Source organism: Ambystoma mexicanum, chromosome 7p, assembly GCF_040938575.1.
Source record: "Ambystoma mexicanum isolate Mex_15411 chromosome 7p, UKY_AmexF1_1, whole genome shotgun sequence".
NCBI lineage: Eukaryota > Metazoa > Chordata > Amphibia > Caudata > Ambystomatidae > Ambystoma > Ambystoma mexicanum.
The window spans coordinates 167,904,735-167,930,036 of record NC_090939.1 but is presented as its reverse complement, the minus strand read 5'-3'; the positions used below and the strand labels follow the sequence as shown (position 1 = coordinate 167,930,036).

At 45.4% G+C, this 25,302-nt stretch overlaps 1 protein-coding gene across 2 annotated transcripts in view; it reads left to right on the top strand.

Moving 5' to 3' along the window:
• The window catches only part of ACP6 (acid phosphatase 6, lysophosphatidic), a 222,194-nt gene that overhangs the window by 123,003 nt on the left and 73,889 nt on the right, over window positions 1-25,302 (top strand). For both annotated transcript variants that reach the window (XM_069635998.1, XM_069635999.1), the window contains exon 8: window positions 19,459-19,556. In XM_069635998.1, the coding sequence (XP_069492099.1) occupies window positions 19,459-19,556 (98 nt within the window). The remainder of the gene's footprint in view (window positions 1-19,458; window positions 19,557-25,302) is intronic.

Below are 25,302 nucleotides of genomic sequence, written 5' to 3'. Positions count from 1 at the left end.
ATTTTGACTTTCGCAAATTGCATTAATAGCATGTTTTTTTCCTGCTGTTTTCTCTGTTACGATCATCACACGTCATTCCATCTCGGTGTCCTCTGTCACTTGACAAAATCCTTGTGTCTAAAAGCTTCTGTACAGTGCACAAAAATGTGATCATAGCACATCAAGTGGCCATTGACTTAATTGTGCCACAATGAATGCTTTGTTGTAATGTGTCTATCTTTACCATCTCCCTGGCATGCTGTTCAGGATGTTTGTTTGCATGTATGAGGTAAAGAGTGCTCAGAGTATTGGATGTCCTGTGAGTGTGCTGCTTTCCCTATTTTGCCAACCTCTGAAGCCTGAAAGTAGATGCATGCAGGCTTGACATACGGCCAACTTTGCACCAGACCTGCAGACAAACTTAACTGGTCTGCTGTTAAATCTCAGTTACCAGTTTAATGGTATCCACTACAAAATATTTGCTCATTTTACTAGCCAATATGATAGCTCAGTGGGTTGAGCGCTGTTAGGCAAAGTTTGTATGCAGTCCCCTTTGGGACCACTACACACAACTAGAACTACAGGTGAGCAGCCCGGCTTATCTCAAGAGGGGAATGTGAGCAGTAATGTTACACAAAGGTCTACAATCGCAAGTGTTCAAATAAACTCTTCCACTCAAGGTTTCTTGGATAAATACTTAATAATTTGTCATTTATAAAACATTCATAAGATGGAGGCAATAGAATCACACACAAATATACTTCAATACTAATTCAGAATACTTTTCAAGAGACGTAAAAGGCAAAGATTATTAGAACATGAAAGTTTACAATTATTCTTAGACGGTGCAAATACTTTGAGTTCACCAGAAGAGTCAATTCAATAGGCTAGGCCAAAGTCAATGGGCTAAAGTCTTGGATAGGATAAAGCGGTTCTGGCAAGTAAACGGTAAAGTCTCTGGGAAATTTCTCAGAAGTAGTTTGTAAAAAGAAGAATCATATGTTGGGTCACAAGCTGATTAGGCCTGCGAGTTGCAAGTTTCAAGCACTTTCACCGCGAGAGGGAAGTACTGTCTTATTTCACAGTACCTTACAGATGCAGCTGAAGACTTCTGTTCCTGTGCCTCAGTCGTGGGGACAAGCGGGAGGACGTTGGGGAACTCCTGCACTGGGACTGGTCAAAAAGCTGGCACTTGCCAAACTTCAATTCCGGTAGCTTTAGTAAAGCACACAAACTGGTGTCCCTCTCCCTGGTTATACGGTTTCCTGCAGCAACTCTGAGAAAATTCGACCAGCTCCAAGATGGGTGGCCAGGTGGCTTACTTGTGAGTTAATTGGTCCTACCAACTCAAAGGGAGAAGTCGTTGTTGCAGGGGCTTCTCTGTTGATGTGAACTTGGCAATTCTGACCTGCGGCTGGGCTTCACCGGGCAAACCAACGGTCCAGGAGTTCCTCTTCAAGCTATTCTTCGGTTCCTTCGTTCCAGTGGTCGACTGCCTTCCAAGCCAAGAGACTCTCCTTTTATTCACTTTTCTCCCATTCATTCCAGCCTAGCTGTCACTCACCCAGCAGGGTGGCTGTCCTTGCCGACAGTCAGCCAGCCAATCACCACAGAGTGCATTTGGGTCTCCTAGGAGACTAAGCACGGAGTTTCGAGCACCTCCCTTACTTCCTGCCCTCCCCAGACACTAGGGCGCCAAAGGCGGTCTTCACTCCTGAAGCCCATCAAAGGCGAATGAACAAAGAGACCAAACCTGGTTTGGCACGCAGAGCTAAACTCTATGGACTTTTCCACAAAGAAATCGCGAAAAAAGACCGGGACCTGTTTTCAGACGCCATCTTGAAAAACATGGCTCCCGATGTTCGCGGTTGGGAAAAATCATGGTAGTTTTTTGTAAAACCACTGCCACCAGCCATTCTGAGAGGAAAGGGTAGCATTTGACTGCGACATGAGTATCTAGACACAGGGGCTACTCAGTAACCCCTCCAGCACTCTATTGTAAAATAGGGTGTGCTGGGTCTAGGAATTGAAGACTAGTAAAGTCAACTTCACTTTACTTACTCTGGGAAACAGTAGTTTATCCCAGAGAAGGTATTTAAACCTTGGGAAAGCCTGAACAGGGTTCCCTGTGCCACTGCACTGAGGGTGCTGTGTGACACAAATGAAAAGATGATGCCTATGGAGTTGTTTAGACTCCACAACCATAGAAAACACAAGTGTTTTGAAATGTGTTTTACTCATGAGAGTGGGGGGAAAAGGGTTCTAAAAAAAGCAAGTCCTCAAAATCCAGCAAATTTGCTGGGGGTCTGTAAGGTGGAGGGAATTAGCACATTTATGAGAATTCTCCCTAACACACTAGATGTGAGGAGAGCGGTGATCGGTTATCTGGAAAAGACAAAACTACTAAAAGACAAACCAGTTGCACGTTTCAGTGGCAGCTGGTAGTGAAGGGGACCCTGTCTCTAAATCGGCTATTTCAAAGTGGATCATAAACTGCATCACACTGTGCTACATCTTGCCAAGAAAGATATGCCCTTTACGCCTAGAGCACACTCTACTCGGGGCACAGGGGCTTTCATAGCATTCATTGCAAATGTTCCTCTTGAGGCCATTTGTAAAGCAGCAACCTGGAGTTCTGTACACCCCTTTACACAACACTCCTGCCTAGATAAGCACTGTAGGCCTAATTCTCGGGTGGGACAATCTTTGCTAAGACATCTACTGTTCCTTCTCACATCCCACCACCATCTCTGGGTACTGCTCGCTAGTCTATGCACAGCATGTGATTCTAAGCAGATTAGCAAGCATCAGAAGACATGCTATCCCGGTGAGTAATGCATGTCTTCTTATGCTTGCTAATCTGCTTAGATTTGCATCCACCCACCCTTCCTCCCCTCATGGAGTAGAATAAACAGACCTCTTACACCGTCTCTCTTCTGTACTCGCTTACGCTGACTATAAGGGTCCTTCATGGCAGAACAAAACACTATTGGAGGGACCTCTACGCGTGAGGGATAGTGTTGGTCACGCCCATGTCGACGTCCCCTTGCTATCTTCGAAAGAAAGATGCAATACTCTGCGATTACCACTAGATGTCGGAAAGTATGCACAGCTTGGCAATCTGAGCAGATACAATCATCAGAAATGTGATTAGGGTGAGTAATGCATGTCATACGTTATAGTACTTCCTCAAGATTTATCTTGGCCCCCTTGTATTTAAATAAACCCTTTATTTTGTACAGTACGTAGTGTTTCAGTGTTTCTTTGGACCATATGTATGCTACAATTTCTTTGTACCAAGCTACAGCCCTCTTAAGATAAGCCTGACTGCTCTGTCTATGCTACCAAATGTTCTCCGGTGGTACAGCATTATACTAAGAGTGCAGTTTTGTACTGCCTCAGATATGGTTTTTTTTGATGCCCTTAGTTGGACTTTAGAATAACTGAGATAACATGATCGCGGAGTGTTCATGGTGACCAGTTATCCACTTCAAAGTATTGCATTCGTTATGACAGTCAACCATAATGTTGTAATGGGGCATTTATAAGTTTCACCAAGAACCACCAGTGATTGTCCTACCTGTTTAATTACACTAGTGTCAACATGGGTGTTGGGTACCTCTTGCTACTGAATGTGTTGCTACCAGTGTTTCCTTCAATTTACTGTGATCTTTTTGTCGACCACATAAAAGTACTCTGCTTTGAATTCAGTGTTGAATTATTAAACATTACACTCCCCAATTGAGCCCACTTAAACTGTGTGTCTAGTTTGTATGTTATATGGTATGTGTATATAGCCCCCAATGCCATTGATCTGGACTCAAAGCGCTGTGGGCTGAACACCCTTGGAGGTCCGAGGTATGAGAATTGAAGCAGGATTTTTTTTAATATGTGCATTTTAGCCAGCACAAAGGTAGGGAGGTGTGACCCAGTCCCTGCTAGCGGCCCATGGAGATCCGGCTAGTGGATGGATGCTGGGATACGGCCAAGGAGACGGATTATGTGCCGAACTGGACCTAATTTTTGTTGCAGTACTCTGCTGTAATCTAATGGAAGAGGTGATGTGCGTGATGAAATTTAGAAGTGAATTGCTGCAGGTATATGCTGGTGAGTGGCTGTTCCCCGGGCGGATTATGGTGATGCTCCATTGAGATGGAGTGCTATACGTACCAGAGGGTCCCTTGTAGGCTTCGAAATGCAAGCCTACAGCATTATCCCTGTGGGAAAAGATCCAGGATAGTGGCTCCAGTGATCATCACGGATTCCCTGGCGGTAACCTCATCCCATGTGGCCTGGGGACAGCAGCCGCTACCTGATCCTGATGATCGCTTGGGAGGAGACAGCCATCAGGGAGATGTAATGACATTGCAGGGTAAGCATAAAGTGAGGTTCAAATGGTATGTGGGTAAAGAGAGATTAGACCAGGTAGATTTGTTTATTTGGTGTCCCATTAACTGCAGTATAAATGAAAAGAATGGGAGTCTGTGCTTATATCTAAAGGCAAAAACATGGCAACACAAGGGCTGGTGCTCCACATTTATGGTCAATTCACAATGTGTCCAATTGTTGACCTACAGAGTTGAAGTGGCCCTGAAAGTGCCTTGGCAAATTTGGGAATTTCTCGAGGGTGTTTTCTGGAGAAGGTTACTGTATCTTTCCATGTGCATATTTCCAAGACTTAAGTGTTTGGAGTCAAATAGAGAAGACAAGACAGAGTCCTACTGCAGATTCTGTAGAAAGGGAGATTTGATTGAATCACTGAAACATCTAGTGGCAGAATGCAATGGTTTAACATTTAAGATCTTGATAGTTTAGTAATATTGGTAAAAGTTTCAAAAATGTATCGATTGGTGAATATGTATTTGATTGGGGAAAACAGGTGGGACTAAACGATAAGTCGTTGCACCTCTCTGGGAGAAGTCGGCATGCCTCTGCGAGGCTTGTGGAATTGGGAAACACTGGTTTGGTGGTGTCAAGGTGCTTGCCAGAACGAAAGCAGAGGAATTCTGTGCGAGCAGGATGTGCCGCAGAGACACCAGGAGCCAAGGGAAGATTCCTGGGCATTCGGCATCCGGAGAAAGCAGCGATTCACCTATCGGGACCTGAAGCAAGACAGGCGTGCTGAAGAGAAGCCACAGGAAAAACTAGAACGACGTGAAAGCAGTCCAGAGTGGGTTGCAAAACCTTGTCCCAGAAGTGCCAATGGAGCCGGAGGTGCCTGTTGGGTAAGAATTGGTGCAGTCCAACTGGTGAGGACTACACAAGCCTTATCTGCTTGCTATTAGGTAACCCACCTGTAATATCGGACTGTACTACACAAGTTGGTAGTGTGACTGAGCAGCCAGTCTTATCTTGAGGGGTGTTGTGAGCTGTGGAGCTGCACAATTGCAATCAGCAATTACAAGTAGCCAAGTAACACTTAAACACTTAAATATACATATTTATTTATAATATACACCACGTTTAAATAGGCATTTTTTAAAAGCTTTATCTACTAGTAACATTCAATGAAAGTTTGGATTCAATTTTTAAAAAGACAATAGTTCGGAAAATGTCTTATGCTAACACATTTCAGTACGCGGAGTGACTCGGTAAAGGTCAGTATTGCACTTATTTCAGTTATTGAGTTGTGAAAGGAAGGAAAGGTTAGAATAAGATTTAGAGCATACTTTTAACAGTTTGTAAAACAATTACAATCTCCTAAACAGATGCGCTTTTATCCCAGCAATAATAGTGTCCACAATTATGACCTATGAAGGAACACGTACTGCCTAAGCAAGTAGGTTCAGAGGAGTTCCTTTAGGGAACCAAGACAGCCAAAGTCAATGGACGTCAATAGTTCTGATGCACTTCTTAGATAAAATCCTGACAAAGTTAGTAAATTCAGAAGAAATCACAGTAACTCAAGTGAGCTACTTTGTAGAGAGCACAAGCTGTTTAGGTCAGTGTAGATGAGTTGAGATCAACTCCAAAAGTACTGCAAGATAGGAAGCACAACCTATGGCTAAAAGGTGAAAACCACAAGCCCTACCATACAAGCGATTCTAAGAAAATGTTCCAGCTAGATTCCTCCTTGCTACAGCTTAGCAGACCCTTGTTCCTTGACCTTGGTCGTGGTGACGAATGGGCAGACGTCTGGTGGGCTTCTGTGGCAGTACTCAGGAGAGGGACTCCTCAGCAATGGATTTCCTTTGTTTCAGCGGCACTTCAGTGTTTTGACGCCTTTTCCTCTGCATCAAATGAAGAATGTAAACTCTGGTTGGAAGAAGCTTGCTCCCTCGGTCCTGGACTCGATCAAGATTTCCTGCTTCTACAGGGTCCTCTGTATGCCCATGAAGATTTGGACGGATTCGGACTTCACAAAACGATGCACTCGTCAATGGTCCCAGGACCCCGGGCATTGGGTTTCTGCAGCTCTGGTGAGGCACAGCAAGTCGGGGGTTGTGCCAAATGGAAGCTGATCTTGAGGCTAGTTGGTCCCACCAGCCCAAGGGAGGAAGTTGTCCCGTACGGGTCTTGACAGTCTACGAAAACTGGGTCAGCACAGCTGCAGGGCTTCACCAGACACTTTGCAGTCCAGCAGGGTGCTGCTGGCGTCTTGTCAACTTCTTTGGATGTTCCTCTGCCTCTAGTCCCAAAAACCTCACCTTTTAGAGATTTCCTTTTCATTCACAGCCTGTGCTGTCAATCGCACAGCAGGGTGGCTGTCATTTCAGGACAGCTAGCCGACCAGTCAGGACTGGTTTCAGTCAGGCACACCTAGAGACTTGAAACGCTTGTGTATAGGCGTGTTACAAATGCCATATCATATATCAAAGGACAGGGAAGTTTCGGGACCCTCTCTCACTTCCTGCCTTTCCAGACACACTGGCGCCTGGGTGTGCTTCAGGGCTGAAGCCACCAATGGCAAAAAACACAACAGCCTCAAACCTGTTTAAACTAACGGAGTAAAAGGCAAGTAAGAACTAACAAACAGAAAATGGCAAAAAAAAGACTGCGGCCATTTTGGAAACAATTGTCATCCATGTGTGCTGTACTGCAGCTGAGGGTTCAGCCTGTGGTAGAAATGCACACTGGTAGAAAAAGTAAACCACTGCCACCAGCCATTTAAAGTAAGTTGGTGTAACAAAAAATGAGAAGTGGGAATTACCAAGTAAGCCCCCAGCACTCCGCATAGGGTGGTGTGTGCTGGTCCCACAAAGAGAAAGTTAAGTAAGACAGGGATCCACTTTCCATTCTTGGGAATGGTAGTTCACCCAAGAAAATGTATTTAAACATTAAGAGAAGTCCAAGGGACCTCTGGCACTGCACCTAAGGTGGTGTGTGTCACTATACAAAATGCAAATGCCTATGAAGTTTGTCAGACTCCATAAAACAGTAAAACCCAAAAATCCCAGTCACGAAAAATACATGAGGGAGTGAGAAAAAGGCCCCCCTCGCTCAGGAGGAAAAAGATCACAAGCCTGAAGTCCAGCAAAAGAGCTGGTGGTCTCTAAGGTTGAAGGGAATAAGCACAGAACTGAAAAACACCCGCCCCCCCTACTAAGGGACTGGAGGATGTAATCCACTCCTGGATTCATCTCCTATTCCAGTCGGTCATACTTTCTGGAGAGACCATCAGCATTCTGGTGACTGCATCCTGACCTATGCTCTAGGTGAAATCAAACCTGTGGAGGCTGATAGACCATCTTAACATTTTTAGGATATTCCCCCTTCATTTGCATTAACCATCCCAAGGGTTGGTGGTCAGTATGAATGAGGAAAGTAGAACTATACAAGTATGGCCTAAACGTCTTCCATGTCCACACAATGGCAAACAACTCACAATCTATGGTTGCCCACCTTGTCTCTCGGTCCTTCAGCTTTCTGCTGATAAAGCAAATGGGGTGCTCTCTGCCTTGCTCGTCCAGTTGACTCAAGACTGCACCTATTGGAAGCATCCGTCTGTACAATGAAGAATTGGCTATAATCTGGAGCTCTCAAGACTGGATCTTTGCAAAGGGCTTGTTTCAGCCTTCAAATGTCTTGGCACACTCCTCATTCCATTTGAACTACTTGGGGAAATTTAGAGAGGCGATGACATTTAGGGGAGAAGCTATGATCCCATAGTTCTCTATAAAGTTCCTGTATTACCCAGTGAGTCCTAAAAAGGCCCTCTCCTGGGTTTGAGTAGTGGGGGTGGCCCAGTCGTGTACAACTTGTACTTTGTTAGGCCAGGGCCTACTCTCACCACCTCCTACCGCATGACCAAGGTAGACAACTTTACTCTGACCAATTTGATTTATGGTCAGATGGGCCTGTTCAAGAGCCTGCAAAACCTATCCAAGGTGATGAAGATGGTCTTCAAAAGTGGGGCTGAACACGGCAATGTCATCCAAGTATGCTGTGCAGAAGTGCTTTTAACCATTCAGAACCTGGTTCACCATCGTTTGGAATGTAGCAGGTGCATTCTTAATTCCAAAAGGCAGAACACTAAGCTTAATGGGGTGAAAATACAGCTTTCGCCTTGGCATGGTCTGTCGGGGCTATTTGCCAATAGCCTGAGGTTAAGTCAAATGTACTGAGCAACTTGGCAGATCCAAGTTTGTCCACCAGTTCATCTGTCTTTTGTAAAGGATGGGCATCCGTCTTAGTGACTGCATTCAGAGCCCTATAGTCCATGCAGAACCTCAATTCTTTGGTTCCTGCCTTTGGTACTAGAACTAGACTCGCCCATGGCCTGGTAGATGGCTCAATAACCGCCAGGTCCAGCATCTTGTTAACAACCTCCTCTATATGTGTTCTGACATGATTTTAGCCCCTGCTTTTGACAGGGAGACGGTCACCAGTGAGGATATCTTGCTGGGCCGAATGGTCAAGCCTAGTGCCAGTGAACACAGGCAAACTGACTACAGAGATTTGCACTCCTCCTGTTGCTGCAGTGTCAGATCTGAAGAGTTTAACTCCTTCATTGGGTTCATCTGAAGGTTGTCCCCTGAGGAAATCTGGGGGAGAGTCGCTCTCCTTCACCTCTCCTCCTCCTCTCGAGCAGAGGCTTAAAGCAAAGCTCCCAGTTCTGGTCTAGAGACATAAGCCTTCAAATGATTAGTGCGATAGACCCTGCGGCCCTCCTTGGGGTTGCCCAAGTCCACTTAATAATTTAACTCTGAGTTTCCCTGCAACCAACTGGTCTGGAGTAAACTCCACCATGTTTGCCTTCTGGTCATGCCGATGCTAGACTAGAGCCTGACAAGCTTTCAAATTTTCTGATGGTTCAGTCATCAGTGCGATCTTCCTTCTGAGGCATAGCACATAGTCAGTGACACATACTGGCTGTAGGGAAGGAGCATGCGCCAGCCCTTCTTTGATCAGGGCCAATGGTCCTCTGACTGGATGACCGTAGAGGAGCTCAAAGGGGCTGAAACCCACTCCAGCTTGAGGCACCTATATAAGCAAATAAAGCGCATGGCAGTAGAAGGTCCCACTTTCTTCAAAGGGGTTCTTCTAAGGTACCTATCATGTTCTTCATAGTTCTGTCAAACCTCTGAGAACGTGACGATCACTCCACATTTTTTCCACATGGTCTACATGTAATGGAACATACAATATGACCCCCTGTCGGAGATAACCTCCTTAGGAAACCCCACCCAGGTAAACATATTGAGAGCATTAGCTACTGCTTGGGCAGTAACCGTTCTCATAGGTATTGCCTCAGGGTACCTGGTAGCATGGTCTATCAGAACCAATATAAGTAGGTTGCCTGAGGTGGTTGGTGGGTATAGGGTACCTAAAATGTCAATCCCTACCCTCTCAAAGGGGACTCTCACCACTGGGAGGGGCACTAAAGGTGCCATGTTCTTGGAACAACTTTTGCCAGAGGTCTTGCAGCTCCTATGTTTGTCAACATCTGCACCCGTCTTGGGCCAGTAAAAGTACAGAGAAAGCCCCTCTTTGGTCTTCTTGGAGCTCAAGTGACAAGCCAGAGAGTTGAGTAGAATTCTCAGAAATGTGCTAATTCCCTTCTACCTTGGGCACCCTCAGCTTTTTTTGCTGGACTTTAGGACTTTTAATTTCTAACCTGGAGAGTGTGTGACCTTTTTCCCATTTTTCTGTGATTTGGACTCTTTTTCTTTTGACTTTGGAGTCTGACAAACTCAATGGGCACCGTTGTTACATTGTGACACACGGCTCCTTCAGTGCAGTGGCACAGGGAAGCCTTAGACTTCCCAAAGGTTTAAATACCTTCTCGTGGTGAAACGGTTTCCAGGAGCAGTGACGTGAAATTGACTTTGCTTACATTTTATAACTTTCTAGATCCAGCACACACCATCTTACAATAGGGTGCTGGAGGGGTTACTTAGTATCCTCTTTGTTTAGTTTCTCATGTAACATTTTTGTTACCCTTTCTACAATTAATGGCTGGTGGCAGTGGTTTACTTTTTACTACCATTGTGTTTTTGTACCGCGGGCTGCAATTGTAGCTGCCGTAAAGCACCCATGGGTGCCCTTTTTGTCAAAATGGCCCGGTCTTCTTTTTTCGCCATTTCTTGTTGGAAATGTCCTTCTTGAGATTTACTCTGTGTGCCAAACCAGGTTTGGTCCCTTTGTTCATTTTGTCTTTGGCGAGATTCACTGGTGAAGCCTGTCTTTGGCTCCGGCGTGTCTGGCAGGACAGGAAGCGAGGGAGGTGCCTGAAACTCCCTGTGCTTATTCTCCTTGGTTACAGGAATGCACCGTTAGGTGATTGGTGGCTGGACCCTGCTGTGCGATTGACAGCTAGGCTGCGAATTAATGCACAAAACCTGCATAAAAGGCGAGGCTTTTTGCTTGGAAGGCAGAGTCGACCACTGGACGAAGGAAGCCGAAGAATAACTTGGAAGAGACGCCTGCTGCAACTCCTGGACCGTTGGTTTGCCCGGTGAAGCCCTGCTGCAGTGCTGAAGCTCCGAATTCATCTCAACTAGAGAAGACATGCAAAGGACGACTGCCCTTGGGTTGGTGGGACCAATCGACCCCAAGACGAGCTCATCAGGAAATGCTCTCGGAGCTGGCTGTACTTCCATTGATGCTGCAGGAACCGATTGCCAGGGAGATTAACACCAGAATCGAGTGAGTATCTTTGTCGGACCCGAGCTCCAGGAAGATACTCCGGATTCCCAGGAAGCATGACTGACTAAGCCTGAGCCACCTCAAGAGTGCTGGACCTCTGATGCGAGCAACGTCCATCAAGGTATCCGAGATCCGCGGTGGTGCTATTTGCAAGAGTCGCGAGAAGCTGAATCCATGAAGTGCCGTTGATCTGAACTTTGCCTGTTGCTGCCACCGACCTTCAATTCGTAGTGCGCGAGTATCCAGAAATCCTCCCTCTTGTCCCCACGACTGAGGCCCAGGAACAATAGGATCTGCAGATCTACACAGGAACAGAAGCCAGCTGGAACCAATTTCTTCTAACCAAAGGTACTGTAAAACTAAGTGCACTTACCTCTTGTCGTGTAGCCTTGCTAGTTCTCAGTTGAGACTTGTCTTGATTGCTGTTGCAGAGTTGCGTGTAGCTTTGCCCCTTACAAGCCTCCAAGCTTGTGGCCCTACAGTGATTTCATTTTTATACAAAGACTACTAAAAACATTGTGCAATAATTTTTACCTACCTGCAAGAAGTGCTTCAGCTCACCTAGACTTTTGCTCAACTAACATTGGCTTTCCAGGCTCCCTGAAAGACTCTTCTTACCTCTGACTTTGTGCGTTGCCTTTCCCACAGGAAAGGGTTCATTTACTTTGCATTGGAGGGTTCAAAAAGTACTTACCTGCTTAAGAATATTTCTTAACCATTGTTGTATTCCCTCATCGTCTCCTTTTGACAGTAACCTTAGTATTGCTCTAAATGTACCAGTAATATATTATGTTCAGTGTCCTAGTTATTTAAGTCACCTCAGGTTGTAGGGAGAACCTGTGTGCCATCCCAAATGGGTATTTACTGATTTAAAGAAACTGTGTATTTTGAAGTATGTTTGTGTTACTTAATTGCTCCCCTCTAAAGTAGGCTTATTCAACTGACTGTTAATCAGACCTTGAGTGTAAGTGTTTATTTGGATGCTTGTCACTGTGAATCTCTGTGTAATAACCCTACAGCTCACATTGACCCCTCTTGAGATGCGCCTGGCTGCTCATCCACACTACCAACCTGTGTAGTTCAGACTTATACCAAAGGTTGGGTCTTATTGCCAGGAGGCTAAGGTTGTTGTAGTACACCCAAAGGGTACTACCCCAAATCTTTCCTAACAATGGTGGCAAGCAGTGAGGATCTATTGTAGAGTTGTTACATTGAGAATTTGTGTTGTTTTTGTTCAACTAAAACCTTCACACGGCTAAGCTCCACTAGAATAGCAATTGTAACATATCAAATATGGATAACTTCAAGCAGGAAGCCCTGATCATTTTGACAGAGCAACAAAGAAATGTGTAAAGTCGGGAATCTCCCTGTTAAAGTAAAGAAACATTAATTGATTGCAAGATTGTTGAATAATCAAAGTTTGGGTAGTAGGCGTATCACACCTACTAACACAGAAAATGTGGAAAATGATAATGAGGATAATTGAGTAACTCTGTCTTAGAGGAGGGAGATGTGTCTCAGGAAGCGAACCCCTCTATGCCCCAGTCTGCCCTTTTGCCTCAACCTGTATCCACTGGAACCCCACAAGGTCCATCACTGAGTGCAGAATTTGTGTCTCTTGAGAAAATGAGACTTGAATTAGAATTCAAAAGATTACAAGTCCAGGCTGAAACCAAACATCAAGACATCAAACTCAGGGAAACTGAACATGCTCTTGAAATTAAGAAATTGTCTCTTGAAAACATTTCTATCCGAGAGTCCTCTAGGTCTTCTAGTCCAAAGAGGCCTTGCATGCCCAAGGAAGCAGTAAGTATGTATGATCAAAACTTGATATTTTGAATTGGTTGGGTGGTTTTAAATATAATTATGGGATTCAGGGTTATACAGGGAATCAGTTGATTCCTTGGCTTTTGTCTATGCTCCCCAGGTTGCAACTCATGCTGTAATGGAGGTGGGGGAACTTGAAAGATTGGAGCATGAAAATGTGAAGCTAGCTTTGACAGTTAGATTTGGGAAAACTCCTTCCCAGTACCCTAAGAGGTTTAGGACCCTCAAAAAGACTGATGGTACCCCTTGGACTACCTGGGTGTGTGAATGTTTGAAAAACTTGGTTAAGGGTTACAGAGTTACTACTTTTGAAGGAATGAGAAATCTATTTTTGTTGGAATCTATTGTTGATGCCTGCTCTCCTGAGCGGAGGCAGCACTTGGCTGACTCTAAAGAGATTTATCTCAAGAAGTTAGAAAAGGCTGCTGACTTGTGGGTTGTCAACAGGGCTACTCGCAAGGATTCTGGGGCCACTCACAAAAAGGATGAGGGGGAAGCAGCACAAGAAAGATGACAGAGAATGTTGAGACCTCCCATCCAAAAGAGGGCCACAAACAGAAAAAAGGGTAAATACCATGGGAAACAAGGTCAGTCTAGTGAAACCTCTAGTGCTATACTAGAGGGAGGCCAGCTTCTTGTAAGGTTTCCTTTTTTTTGTTTTTTGGGGTGGGTGGTCCCCCCTCCCCCTAAACCCCAAGGCACCCTAATTCTAACCCCTGCCCCAACCCTTACACTAACCCTAAATCTAACCCCTTACACTAACCCTAATTCTAACCCTTACACTAGCCAAAACCTAATTCTTAAATTTATAAAATCCATCGAATGTTCATTGCATTTTATTCAATGAAAATGCATTTCGATGTAAAGTATTTTGAATAAAATTCGATGGAAATGACTTGGATGAATCGATTTTCGATGTAAAGTCGAGATCCTTTCCAATGCTACCAGCTCTCATCCAGGGCAACAATATGACTGTAAGAATACCTGTCGGTGTACAAAATGAGGTGCCTGGGAGAGTCCTGTTAGGGAATGACTTAAAAGCTCTTGGAGTTGTATCAAGCACCTCCAGGCCTCCCAGCAAGAGGAAGCAAGAGCAAACTAGACTGGCCAGAGAGAAAACCTTGAATGACTCTCAATGGGAAAGTACAGAGGTACCTATAACTCCCAGTCCACAGGAAGAACAACCTTCTGATTCCAGGAAGAAAGAGACAAAGGGGAAACCCAAAGTCTCGGGAAGTAAGAAAAGTGTCACCCCTGTGCACGAAACCAGGACATCCCCGAGAGGACAGTCCAAGACCCCTCCACCAGCTGAGGTGGAGTGTAAGGTTCAACAGAGGATGGTGAATCAGCTACTGATGACAGAGCTAGAATAAGCCCTTTCCCCTGGGACATCTGTATCCTAAAGATCATCCTGAGCTGCAGACTTTGCTTGCAGAAGGTGGCCCATGTAGGGCAGACATCAGCAGAGGTCAAAGAAGGACTTCACCAACAGGCAGCTTCCCACCTGGAAGGGCAAGAGCAAGGGAAGCACAGGCTGTACTGGGCGGATGGCCTCCTTTACAGTGAGCGTATTGAGGCCACCCCAGGGGACTACATGAGACTTGTAGTGCCTCAGGAGGGGAGACCTCAGTTTCTACAGTTAGCCCACGAGTCCTTTAGCGGGTCACTTAAGTTTTAAGAAGACCAAGGAAAGGATTTCTCTTTACTTCTACTGGCCCAAAATGGGGTCTGATGTAGATGAATACTGTAGAAGCTGTCACACTTGTCAGATTTCTGGCAAGAGTGGAGCCAAGAATGTGGCACCCTTGGCGCCTCTCCCGGTGGTGCAAGTCCCTTTTGAGAGAGTAGGGATTGATGTTGTTGGTCCCTTAGACCCTCCCACATCTTCAGACAACCGATTTATATTAGTTGTGGTAGACCATGCTACCAGGTATTCTGAAGCCATACCTATGAGGACTGTTACTGCTCGGGCAGTGGCTAACGCCCTCCTTGGTATTTATTTTACCAGGGTTGGTTTTCCTAAGGAGGTTATCTCAGACAGGGGGACCAATTTTATGTCCCACTACATGCAGACCATGTGGAAAAACTGTGGGGTGACCTACAAGTTCTCAACTGCCTACCATCCCCAGACCAAATGGGTTGGTGGAGAGGTTTAACAGAACTATGAAGAGCATGATAGGTGCCTTAGAAGAACCATTGGGAGAAAGTGGGACCTTCTACTGCCATGCCTTCTCTTTGCTTCTAGAGAAGTCCCTCAAGAAGGGGTTGGTTTCAGCCCCTTTGAGCTTCTCTATGCTCATCCGGTTAGAGGTACATTGGCCCTAATCAAGGAGGGGTTGGAGAGTGCTGCTTCCCACAAGCCAGTGAGAGTCACTGACTGTGTTAGCCCTCCGAAGGAGACTGACACACATGAGAACAGAAGCTTCAGATAACTTGAAAGTAGGTCAGGCTCTGGTGAAGCATTGGCATGACCAGAAGGTCAACATGGTTGAGTTTACTCAAGACCAGCTAGTTTTAGTTAAGGTACCTACAAGGCAGAGGGCTTTGCAGGACAATTGGAATTGACCCTTCAAGGTTGTGGGCAAACTTGGAGAGGTCAATTATTTGGGCTGAGGCAATCCTAAGGAGGTCCCCCAGGGTCTTTCACACCAACTGCCTAAAGGCCTAGGTCTCTAGACCACAACTGGGCCCTTTGCTTCTAGCGTCTGCACAGGAGGAGAGTGAGCCTCTACCGACGACCTCAGGGGACAACCTTTAGATGGGAAGATCGGAGTTAGTCTCTCTTCTGATCTGACACTGGAACATGAGGAGTGCAAGAGTCTGTTAAATCAGTTTGCCCCTCTGTTTTCATTAACACCAGGCCTGACCCCTTGGGGCCAGTATGATATCCTCAATGGTGACTGTCTACCTGTTAAAAGCAGGGGTTACAGAATGTCAGATGTTAGGGAGAATTCTCAGAAATGTGCCAATTCCCCACTACCTTAGAAACCCCCAGACTTTTTTAATTTTTAACCTGGAGAGTGAGACCTTTTTCCCTCACTCATGTATTTTTCTGCGATTTAAACTGTTTCTGGAGTCTTGCAAACTCCGTAGGCAACTTTTTGCATTGTCACACAGCACCTTCAGTGCAGTGACACAGGGAAGTATTCCCAAGGTTTAAGTCCTTACTCTTGAATTATCTACTGTTTCCAAGAGCAGTAAAGTGAAATTGACTTTACTGTGCATTGTAACTTTCTAAACCCAACATGCACTTACAATAGGGTGCTGGAGGGGTTACTTAGTAGCCCCTTTGTGTAGCTTCTCATGTAGCATTTTTTATGTTACCCTTTTCATACTGAATGGCTGGTGGCAGTGGTTTCGTTTGAACTACCATGGTGTGTGTTTACCACATGCTGCGTTTGCAGCTACAGTAAAAATGTCAAAATGGCCCCCAGTCTTCTTTTTTCGCCATTTCTTTGTGGAAAGGTCTTTCTTGAGATTTACTCTGCATGCAGAACCAAGTTTGGTTTCTGTTCATTTTGCCTTTAGCAGGATTCATAAGTGAAGCCCGCCTCTGGCTCCAGAGTGTCTGGGGTAGGCAGGAAGTGAGGGAGGTGCCCGAAACTCCCTGTGTTTAGTCTCCTAGGAGTCCCAAATGTACTCTGTGGTGATTGGCCAGCTGACTGTCCGGCAAGGACAGCCAGCCTGCTGGGTGAGTGGCAGCTAGGCTAGAATGAATGGGAGAGAACTGAATAAAAGGCGAGTCTTTTGGCTTGGAAGGCAGAGTCGACCACTGGACGAAGGAACCGAAGAAGAACTTGAAGAGGACGCCTGCTGCAACTCCTGGAGCTTTGGTTTGCCGGTGAAGCCCTGCTGCAGTGCTGAAACGCCAAGTTCGCATCGACAGAGAAGCCCCTGCACGGACGACTTCTCCCCTTGAGTTGGTGGGACCAAGCAACTCCAAAGTAAGCCACCTGGACATCCATCTCGGAGCTGGTTGATTTTCCACAGAGTTGCTGCTGGAAACATATAGCCAGGGAGAGGAACACCAGATTGTGTGCGTTGCTTTTATGCTGGCCTAGAGCTTTTGGAAGATCCTCCGTACTCCCAAGAAGCAGGACTGACCGAGTCTGAGCCCCCTAAACAGGGTGTGGGACCCCAGAAGCAAGGAAAGTCCATCTTGACAGCCAGGAACCACGGTGTTGCTATTTGCGGTAGACACGAGGAGCTGAAACACTGAACAGCCACTGAAAGTGAAGTTTGCCGGTTGTGAGTTTTGACCCCCCCACCCCAGTGCATTGCAGGAGTCCCCGATGTCCTCCCTCTTGTCCCCACGACTTGGCCCTCCCTATTGTCCCCATGACTGAGGCTTTCTAACCCAATTATGTACCTGTGTTTCAGTGGTTATGTATCAACAGTTTATCTTTTCACTGACATCACATAGTTATTGAAGGTGTTGCTGACAACTCTACTGTTTAACTGTCTTTAAGATAAATGCACTGGGAGAACCCCAGCACTTTGAGTTACTATTATATTGCTCCCTTCTGAAGAAGCCTTATTCTAACTGACTGATAAATACATTATCAATTGTTTATGCAAGAAACCTTGTGTAAGAGTTTATTTGAATACCTGTAACTGTAAATTTCTGTGTAACTCCACTACGGCTCACATTGACCTCTCTTGAGATAAGCCTGGCTGCTCAACACGCTACCAAACTGTGTAGTACGAGCTTATACCAAAGGTTGTGTTTCCTATACCTGTAGTCAAGAGTTGTGTGTAGTGGTCCGTGAGGGTACTACATACAAACTTTGCCGAACAATGGCTACAATGAGACACACCCATTGCACTCTAATAATTCGTTAGAAAGAGAAGTACAAAAGTATACAATGCTCTATTGTGCCTTTGAAATGTAGACTAAGCAATGAAACCTACAGATAAGTGCTGTCGCACAGCTTAGATACATATAATATATGTTTCTTCCTTCATTGCATGTTCTAGGGAGAACCCCAGCGCTGACAGTTAAACAGTAGAGTTGTCAGCAAAACCTTCAAATACTATGTGATGTCAGTGAAAAGATAAACCGTTGATTCATAACCACTGAAACACAGGTACTTAATTGGGTTAGAAAAATACAGTAAAACACTTAACAGCGATACTAGGCTTAAAACCTCAACACTTTGTAAGTCCAGTCCTGGGATGGAATGGGGTGGTTTGCGCTACAGTCACCAGTTCCACAAGTTATACTGTTCAGGTAGGTTTACTATTATATTGAGCAATGCCAATGGTTGTGATTGTGTTCCAAACGTTCAGGTAAGTATTTCTCCCAAACCTGTATACTAACTTATTACACCCCTCTTCCCCTCATGGGTAACGTCATCCCCCCCACGTCATCCCCCCCCCCGCCCCTTCTCACTCTTCCATTCTGTTTTTCCCCAGAAACCATTTCAGAGATTCCAGAGTCCGTTAGGGGCCATGTATTTATGTGCTTGGTCCGGTTAAGTTCCCAGATGCAGAGGTAGATTTCGGGCATGGGATTTAGTTTTGGTTGGTCGCAATACCTGTATTGCGGTTCCATAGACTAGCCAGCTGCTCACCTTGGCGATGAGGATGTAGAGCATTGGCTGCAGACGGACTGTTCTTGGTGCACAAGATGGTGATCTGCAAAGTTTAAGGCGCTACAACTGGGACCGATGCACATCGGATGCCCTCGATGGGGTGGGTCAGTTCTGGAACATTTACAAAGGCTCCACAGGGCAGGATCGGCATGCAGGGAATCTGCACTGTTTTGGGCCCACCAGGCCAGCGGCTGAAGCATCGAAGAGGGACTTCATGAGATCAATAGAGGCGGGGCTTCACCAGGACTTGGTTGGAGGCAATACTGGCTGTCTTCAATGGTTGTCCATTTGTCTTCAGCGAGCTACAGCTTTTTGTAAGGGTCTTGACGCCAAACGACTATCTGATGAATGGCTGCATGACTACTCCTTTTATCCTAAATTCAAGTCAGTTTTGCCCCCCTCCCAATCCCCCCACCCACGAAAGGAAAGGAACTGCACCATTCCAACTGGTATGGGCTGTCAGGGACAGCCTCTTGCCCCACCTATGCTAAAAAATGCACACCCCTAGCCAGTGTGTGGATTGGGACTACAACATCTCATCCCCCACAACCAGCCAGATGCTCACTCTCGAGTATTTGCCTGGGAAAGGGCTTTGCATAAAAAAAATTCCCTGACCAGAGAGGACAATATGTTGACAATTCTTATTATAAAAATGTGTGGGCTTTAAAACAAGAGTAGCTAACATGAATTTGTTATAGAACGAGTATTCATTTTATTACACTGGTTTAAATATGGATTTTAGACTCAGGATTGTGCCTACTGTGATTTATAAATCGATCTTCACCCTCCTCCGCCTAAATGTGACTCTGCTTTCTTCATTGAGGTAGGAGTGAGTAAGTGTTGAAAGTGGGTAATGTGTTCTCCTTGGTAACGTGGGTAACATGTTCTCCTGGTCATTATCTGTATGGGATGCACAGCTAAATACATTTAATTCTTACTCTGCCTTGTTTCACATTATTGTCTCCCCAAGGTTCATGGTCTCCCAGGCACACTAGTGCTGAAGAAGCTGTTACGGCGCACTGAACGCAGAGTCATTGACATTGTGTCATATGTCATGGAAAGAAACAGGTGAACAAGTGCGATAAGTATTCTGTGATGTAAATGAACACCTCTTTTCTAATTATTTTCTCACTGTTAGGGAAAATTATCATTTCTGTGCTAATTCCCTTCAATCTTAGAGAGACCCCAAGCACTTCTGCTGGACCTTAGGACTTTTTAATTTCAACACTGGAGTGAGTGAGCCTTTTTCTCACTCTCATGTCTTCTGACCTGGTTTGGATTATGTTTCCTTTGTTTTTGGAGTCTGACAAACTCCATAGGCATCTACTTTTTGTATGGTGACGCACAGCACCTTCAGTGCAGTGTCGCGGAGAAATCCTTTAGATTTCTCATAAGGTTTAAATACCTTTTCTTGAGTGAACAACAGTTCCCAAGAATAGTAAAGTGAAATTGACTGTACTTACCTTTTCTCTTTGTAGGTCCAGCACACACCATTTTATGTGGAGTGCTGGGGGTTATCTTAGTAGCCCCTTTTCCTACCTATTCATGTAAACATTTGTATCTTACCCTCACTACTTTAAATGGCTGGTGGCAGTGTTTTAATGTTCCTACCATTGTGCTTTTCTACCGCAGGCTGAATCCTCAGCTGCAATGTAGCACCCAATGGTGACCATTTTGTCAAAATAGCCCGGTCTTCTTTTTTTGCCATTTTCTGTTTGAGGTATTTCTTGGGTTTTACTCTGCGCGCCAAACCAGATTTTAGCCCTTTGTTCGTTTTGCATTTGGTGGGCTTCAGTACTGAAACCCACCTCTGGCTCCAGTCAGTGTCTCTGGAAGGGCAGGAAGTGAGGTAGTTTCCCGAAACTCCCCTGCCCTTTGTCTTTAGGAATGCCTGAATGCGTTGGCTGTCTGGTGGTCCTTGCAGGACAGTCACCCTGTTGTTTGAGTGACAGCTAGGCTATGCATGACTGGGAGAAACCTGCTTAAAAGGTGAGGGATTTGGGACTGAAGACAGTCGACCACTGGGACGAACAACCCAACGAAGAAACAGTGAACGAAGCTTGCTGCATCCTTCTTGACCGGTGAACTGCCCGGTGAAGCCCTGCTGCTGTGCTGAACTCCTATTTCTGATCGACAAGAGAAGCTCAGGAAGGGACAACTTGTTTCCTTGGGTTAGTGGGACCAACTAACCCCGGGACGAACTCCTCTGGACGACCTTCCCCGACTGGGTGTACTTCTTTGCTGCTGCAGGAACCGAGTGCCAGGGGTCAAGAAATTGTAGTCTAGTGCAACGTCTGATCTGGCCAGAAGCTAGAGGAGTCTCCCCAGGACCCTCCAGAAGCAGGACGACCAGAGTTTGAGTCGCCTCACCAGACTGCAGGACCCTGAGTGAAGGAAGCCCAACCAGTATCCAAGAGCTGCGGTGGTGCTGTTTACTGAGCGCTGAAACTGCAAAGTTCCTCTGATCCGAAAAAGAACCTGTAGCTGATGTCGACCTTTGAATTGCTGCCGCAGGAGTTCCCAGACGTCCTCCCTCTTGTCCCCACGACTGAGACCCTGGAACACAGGATCTGCATCGCTGCACCCAGACAGAAGCCAGCTAGACCATTCTTCTAACCAAAGGTACTGTTCTGACTTTGGGTACTTACCTCAGTGTCTGTAGCTTGCTCTTCTCAGTTGAGACTTGCAGTGGCTGCTTTTGTAAAGTTGATTGCAGCTCTAACCTTCACAAGTGTAACAGCTTGTGACCCTAAAGTGATTTTTTTTTTCTTCAACAAACTCACTTTGTGCAAGACTTTTACTATCTAAGAAGTTCCGCAGCTCCATAGACTTTGCTCCAATTGGCTTTGGCTGTCCTGGCTCCCTGCAAACTCTTCTATTCCATTTGACTTTGATACTTACTGTCCCTCATAGGTGATGCATTGGTTTTAAACTAATATTGCTGGGAAAGGTTTTTATCTAGACTTCACTGGAAAATGTAAAGTGCTCACACGCTCTGAGAACCTGTTCAACCTTTTTCCTTCCTCTAACCTTGTTTTTCTGCTAACCTCGGAATAAACAGTGTGCAAGTGTATAAATGCCATTACTGTCCTAGTTAGTGAAGTCACCTCAGGGTGTAGGAAGTGTGTAAGAAGCATCTCTAAAGAGTATCTACTAGCTTTGTGTTGATTCTGGAAAAGTATTTTAAAGTGTATTTGATTGCTAAATATATTGCCCTTTTTAAAGAATGCTTATTTAAAAACGACCGTTAATAATTATTTTAACTACAATCGTTGAGTGTAAGTGTTTATATTTGTGGATTTCATTGCTACAGCTCACATTTACCCCTCTTGCGCTAGGCCTGGCTGCTCAGTCACACTAACAACTTGTGTAGTACAGACCTATACCAATAGGTGGGTTACCTAATACCAAGAGGACAAGATTTGTGTAGTATCCCACTTACTACATAAATTCTTGCCTAACACTCACCAAAAATTATTTGGTTAGGGCAGACTTTCTTGTCCCGTTTTGTGAGAACCCCTAAAAAAATGTATTTGCCTATTTCCAGGATCTTGGCCTTTATGTGGCCACAGGGACTTCGTGAACCTTGTACTGTTTTTTTTTTTTCCCCACCTTTCCGGCTCAACCCCTGGTCACTGGTGGCACAGTCTCTCCTCTGAACATTGAGACTGTCATAGGATAGGGTTGGACTCAGGTTCCAGCCTAACAGTTAGAAGAGTTTGGAAAAGTGTCCATATATATTTCAGATGGTTACTATGTGATTTGTTGCTGACAAAGCTGTTCTTATGTGACTGCAACTGTGGTTTGCTATTCTAAGATTATTGCAAGTGAGCTATTGTTTTACTTTATTATAGTACTTGACTTGAAAGTTACAACAGTGTGCCTTAGGTGGTGTTACTGAGAATTCTCAGAAATTTGCTAATTCCTCTCTACCTTAGAGACCACCAACACTTTTGTTGGACTCTTGGACTTTTTAATTTGAAATACATATATATTTCTTGTGATAAGCAGATACATCAGCCGAAAGGCTTAAAGCAATCAACCAGTATAACATTTCGATCAACAAGATTACATTTTAAGATTTTAAAGTGTCAAGTAGGAAGAACGGCCCTGTCCATGAAAAGGCTTGAGGTAGAGAAGTGGGAGGGGGGCTGAAGAGTCAGGAACAGGCAAAAGAAACAAAGACAAATCCCCATCCCACCCCCCTCCCTCCCTCAGGGGACCTGACTGCTAGAGTTAGCTGTTGTGTGGGATTCAAGAATGTTGAATGTCTGCCAGGGGTACTTGGTTAGCATCATGAACAATTCTAAGCTTTCCAAATGAGGGATGTGGTGGTGTGGGTCTTGTCTGGGAAGAAGCCCCACGTTAGTTACCTCCGTGCAGGTGTTAGTGTGTCCAGGACGTGAAAGTCTGTGCAGTCCTGAAGCATGTTTAGCGACGAGGGTGCAGGGCGTCAAACTAGTCCGGGTCTGTGTGCGCTTCACTGAGATACTGCACGAATGGAAGCCATTGTTCTATGTGTGTATGTGTTTACATTAGGAGAGCAGTCAGGCTTTCCATGTCATACATTTCTTTAGCTTTACGCAGCCATTCTGATCTTGTGGGGAGTGAAGAAGCTTTCCACTTTATTGTGACGCAGACGCGAGCTTCTAATAACACATTTCTGGGCATGTGCGGGAGAAGCAAATATCTGTCAACTACCTCAATTCCAAAGAGAACCAGGAGAGGAGATGAGTCTCTCGTCGACACCCTCAATCCTGTGGATCCATCCCAGGATCTCTTTCCAGAATAACTGTATCTGGGGACAGCCCCACCATTGGTGCCAGTATGTACATACTTGCGCGCACCCTCTCCAGCAGTAGCAGGATATGCCCTCGTACATTTTCGCCAATCGAGGACGTTTTAATTTTTAACCTGGAGAGATTGAGACCTTCTTCCCACTCTCTCGTATTTTCTGTGATTTAAACTGTTTCTTTTGGTTTTTGGAGTCTCCATATGCATCTTTTTGCATTGTGTCACACAGCACCTTCAGTGCAGTGGCACAGGGAAGTCGTTCATATTTTCCAATGTTTAAATACCTTTTTCATGTATAACTACTGTTTCCAAGAACAGTGAGGTGAAATTGACTTTACTTACATTGTAACTTTGTAGACCCAGCACACACCATCTTACAATAGGGTGCTGGAGGGGTTACTTAGTATCCCCTTTGTCTAGCTTCTCATGTAAAAAAATGTTGTTACCCTTTACACAATTAATGGCTGGTGGCAGTGGTTACTTTTTACTACTGTGATCCTAGGAGACAAGAATGCACTCTTAGGTGATCGGCTGGCTGTCCGGCAAGGGCAGCCACCCTGCAGGGTGGGAGAAACCTGCATAAAAGGCAAGGCTTTTTGGCTTGGAAGGCACAGTTGCCCACTGGATTAAGGAATCCGAGAAGAACTTGGAAGAGACGCCTGCTGCAACTCCTGGAGCGTTGGTTTGCCCAGTGAAGCCCTGCTGCTGTGCTGAAGCTCCGAATTTGCCTCGACTACAGAAGCCCTGCAGGGACGACCTCTCCCCTTGTGTTGGTGGGACCAATAAACTCCAAAGTAAGCCACCTGGACATCCTCTCGGAGCTGGTTGAAACCGAATAGCCAGGGAGAGGAACACCAGTTTGTGTGTGTTGCTTTTAAGTTGGCCTAGAGCTCCAGGAAGATCCTCCGGACTCCCAGGAAGCAGGACTGACCGAGCCTGAGCCACCTCAAGAGTGCTGGACCATAGAAGCAAGGAAAGCCAAACTCGCCTGCCAGGAACCACAGTGTTGCTATTTGCAGTAGACGTGAGAAGCTAAAACACTGAAGTGTCACTTGTTTGAAGTTTGCCGGTTGCCTTCCGTGACCATCCCGTTGTGGTGCAGGAGTCCCCAGAAGTCCTCCCTCTTGTACCCACTACTGAGACCCAGGAACAACCGTATCTGCAAAGCTGCACAGCAACAGAAGTCATCTGCTGCATTTTTCTTCAACCTAAAGGTACTGTGAAGTCTGAGAGAGGTTGCCTCTCATTGTAGACTTGCTTGAATCTTCTACTTCACAAGTCTCCCGCCTTGTGGCCCTACATTTGATTCTTCTTTTTCACCAAAGACTTTTAAAAACATTGTGCAAAGACTTTTACTCACCTGCAAGAAGTGCTTCAGTTCACATATACTTTTGCCCATTGACATTGGCTTAGCCTGGTTCCCTGAATGACTCTTCTCTCCTCGGTTATTGTGTTGCACCTGTCCTTCCAGGAAGGGGTTAAACTGGTTTGTTCTAATAATTCTTTCGTTTAACACTCATAAGCCTTTACTTATTCTGAGAAACTTAAGAGTGTGTATTTCTGAAGTGTATTTGAGTGTTGATATTTTGTTGCTCCCTTCTGAAGAAGGCTTGGTTTTAAATGACTGGTAAATAAATTAATAATTGTTTTATCAAGAAACCTTGAGTATCAGTGTTTATTTGAATACTTGTCACTGTGAACCTCTGTGTAACTACCCTACTGCTCACATCGACCCCTCTTGAGATAAGCCTGGCTGCTCATCCACACTACCAACCTGTGTAGTTCAGACTTGTACCAAAGGTTGCGGTCCCTATTGCCTGGAGTCTAAGGTTGTTGTAGTGCACCCAAAGGGTACTACCACAAATCCTTACCTAACAGGTGTATATAATTGTTTTATATAACGTCTGTGTATCCGTGTTTTCTTGGTCTAAGTGTATGCTCAGAGTTCTTTGGACCTTACTACAGCCCTCCTTAGACTAAACCTGGCTACTCACCATACTACCAAGCCCTTGTCTGGCTG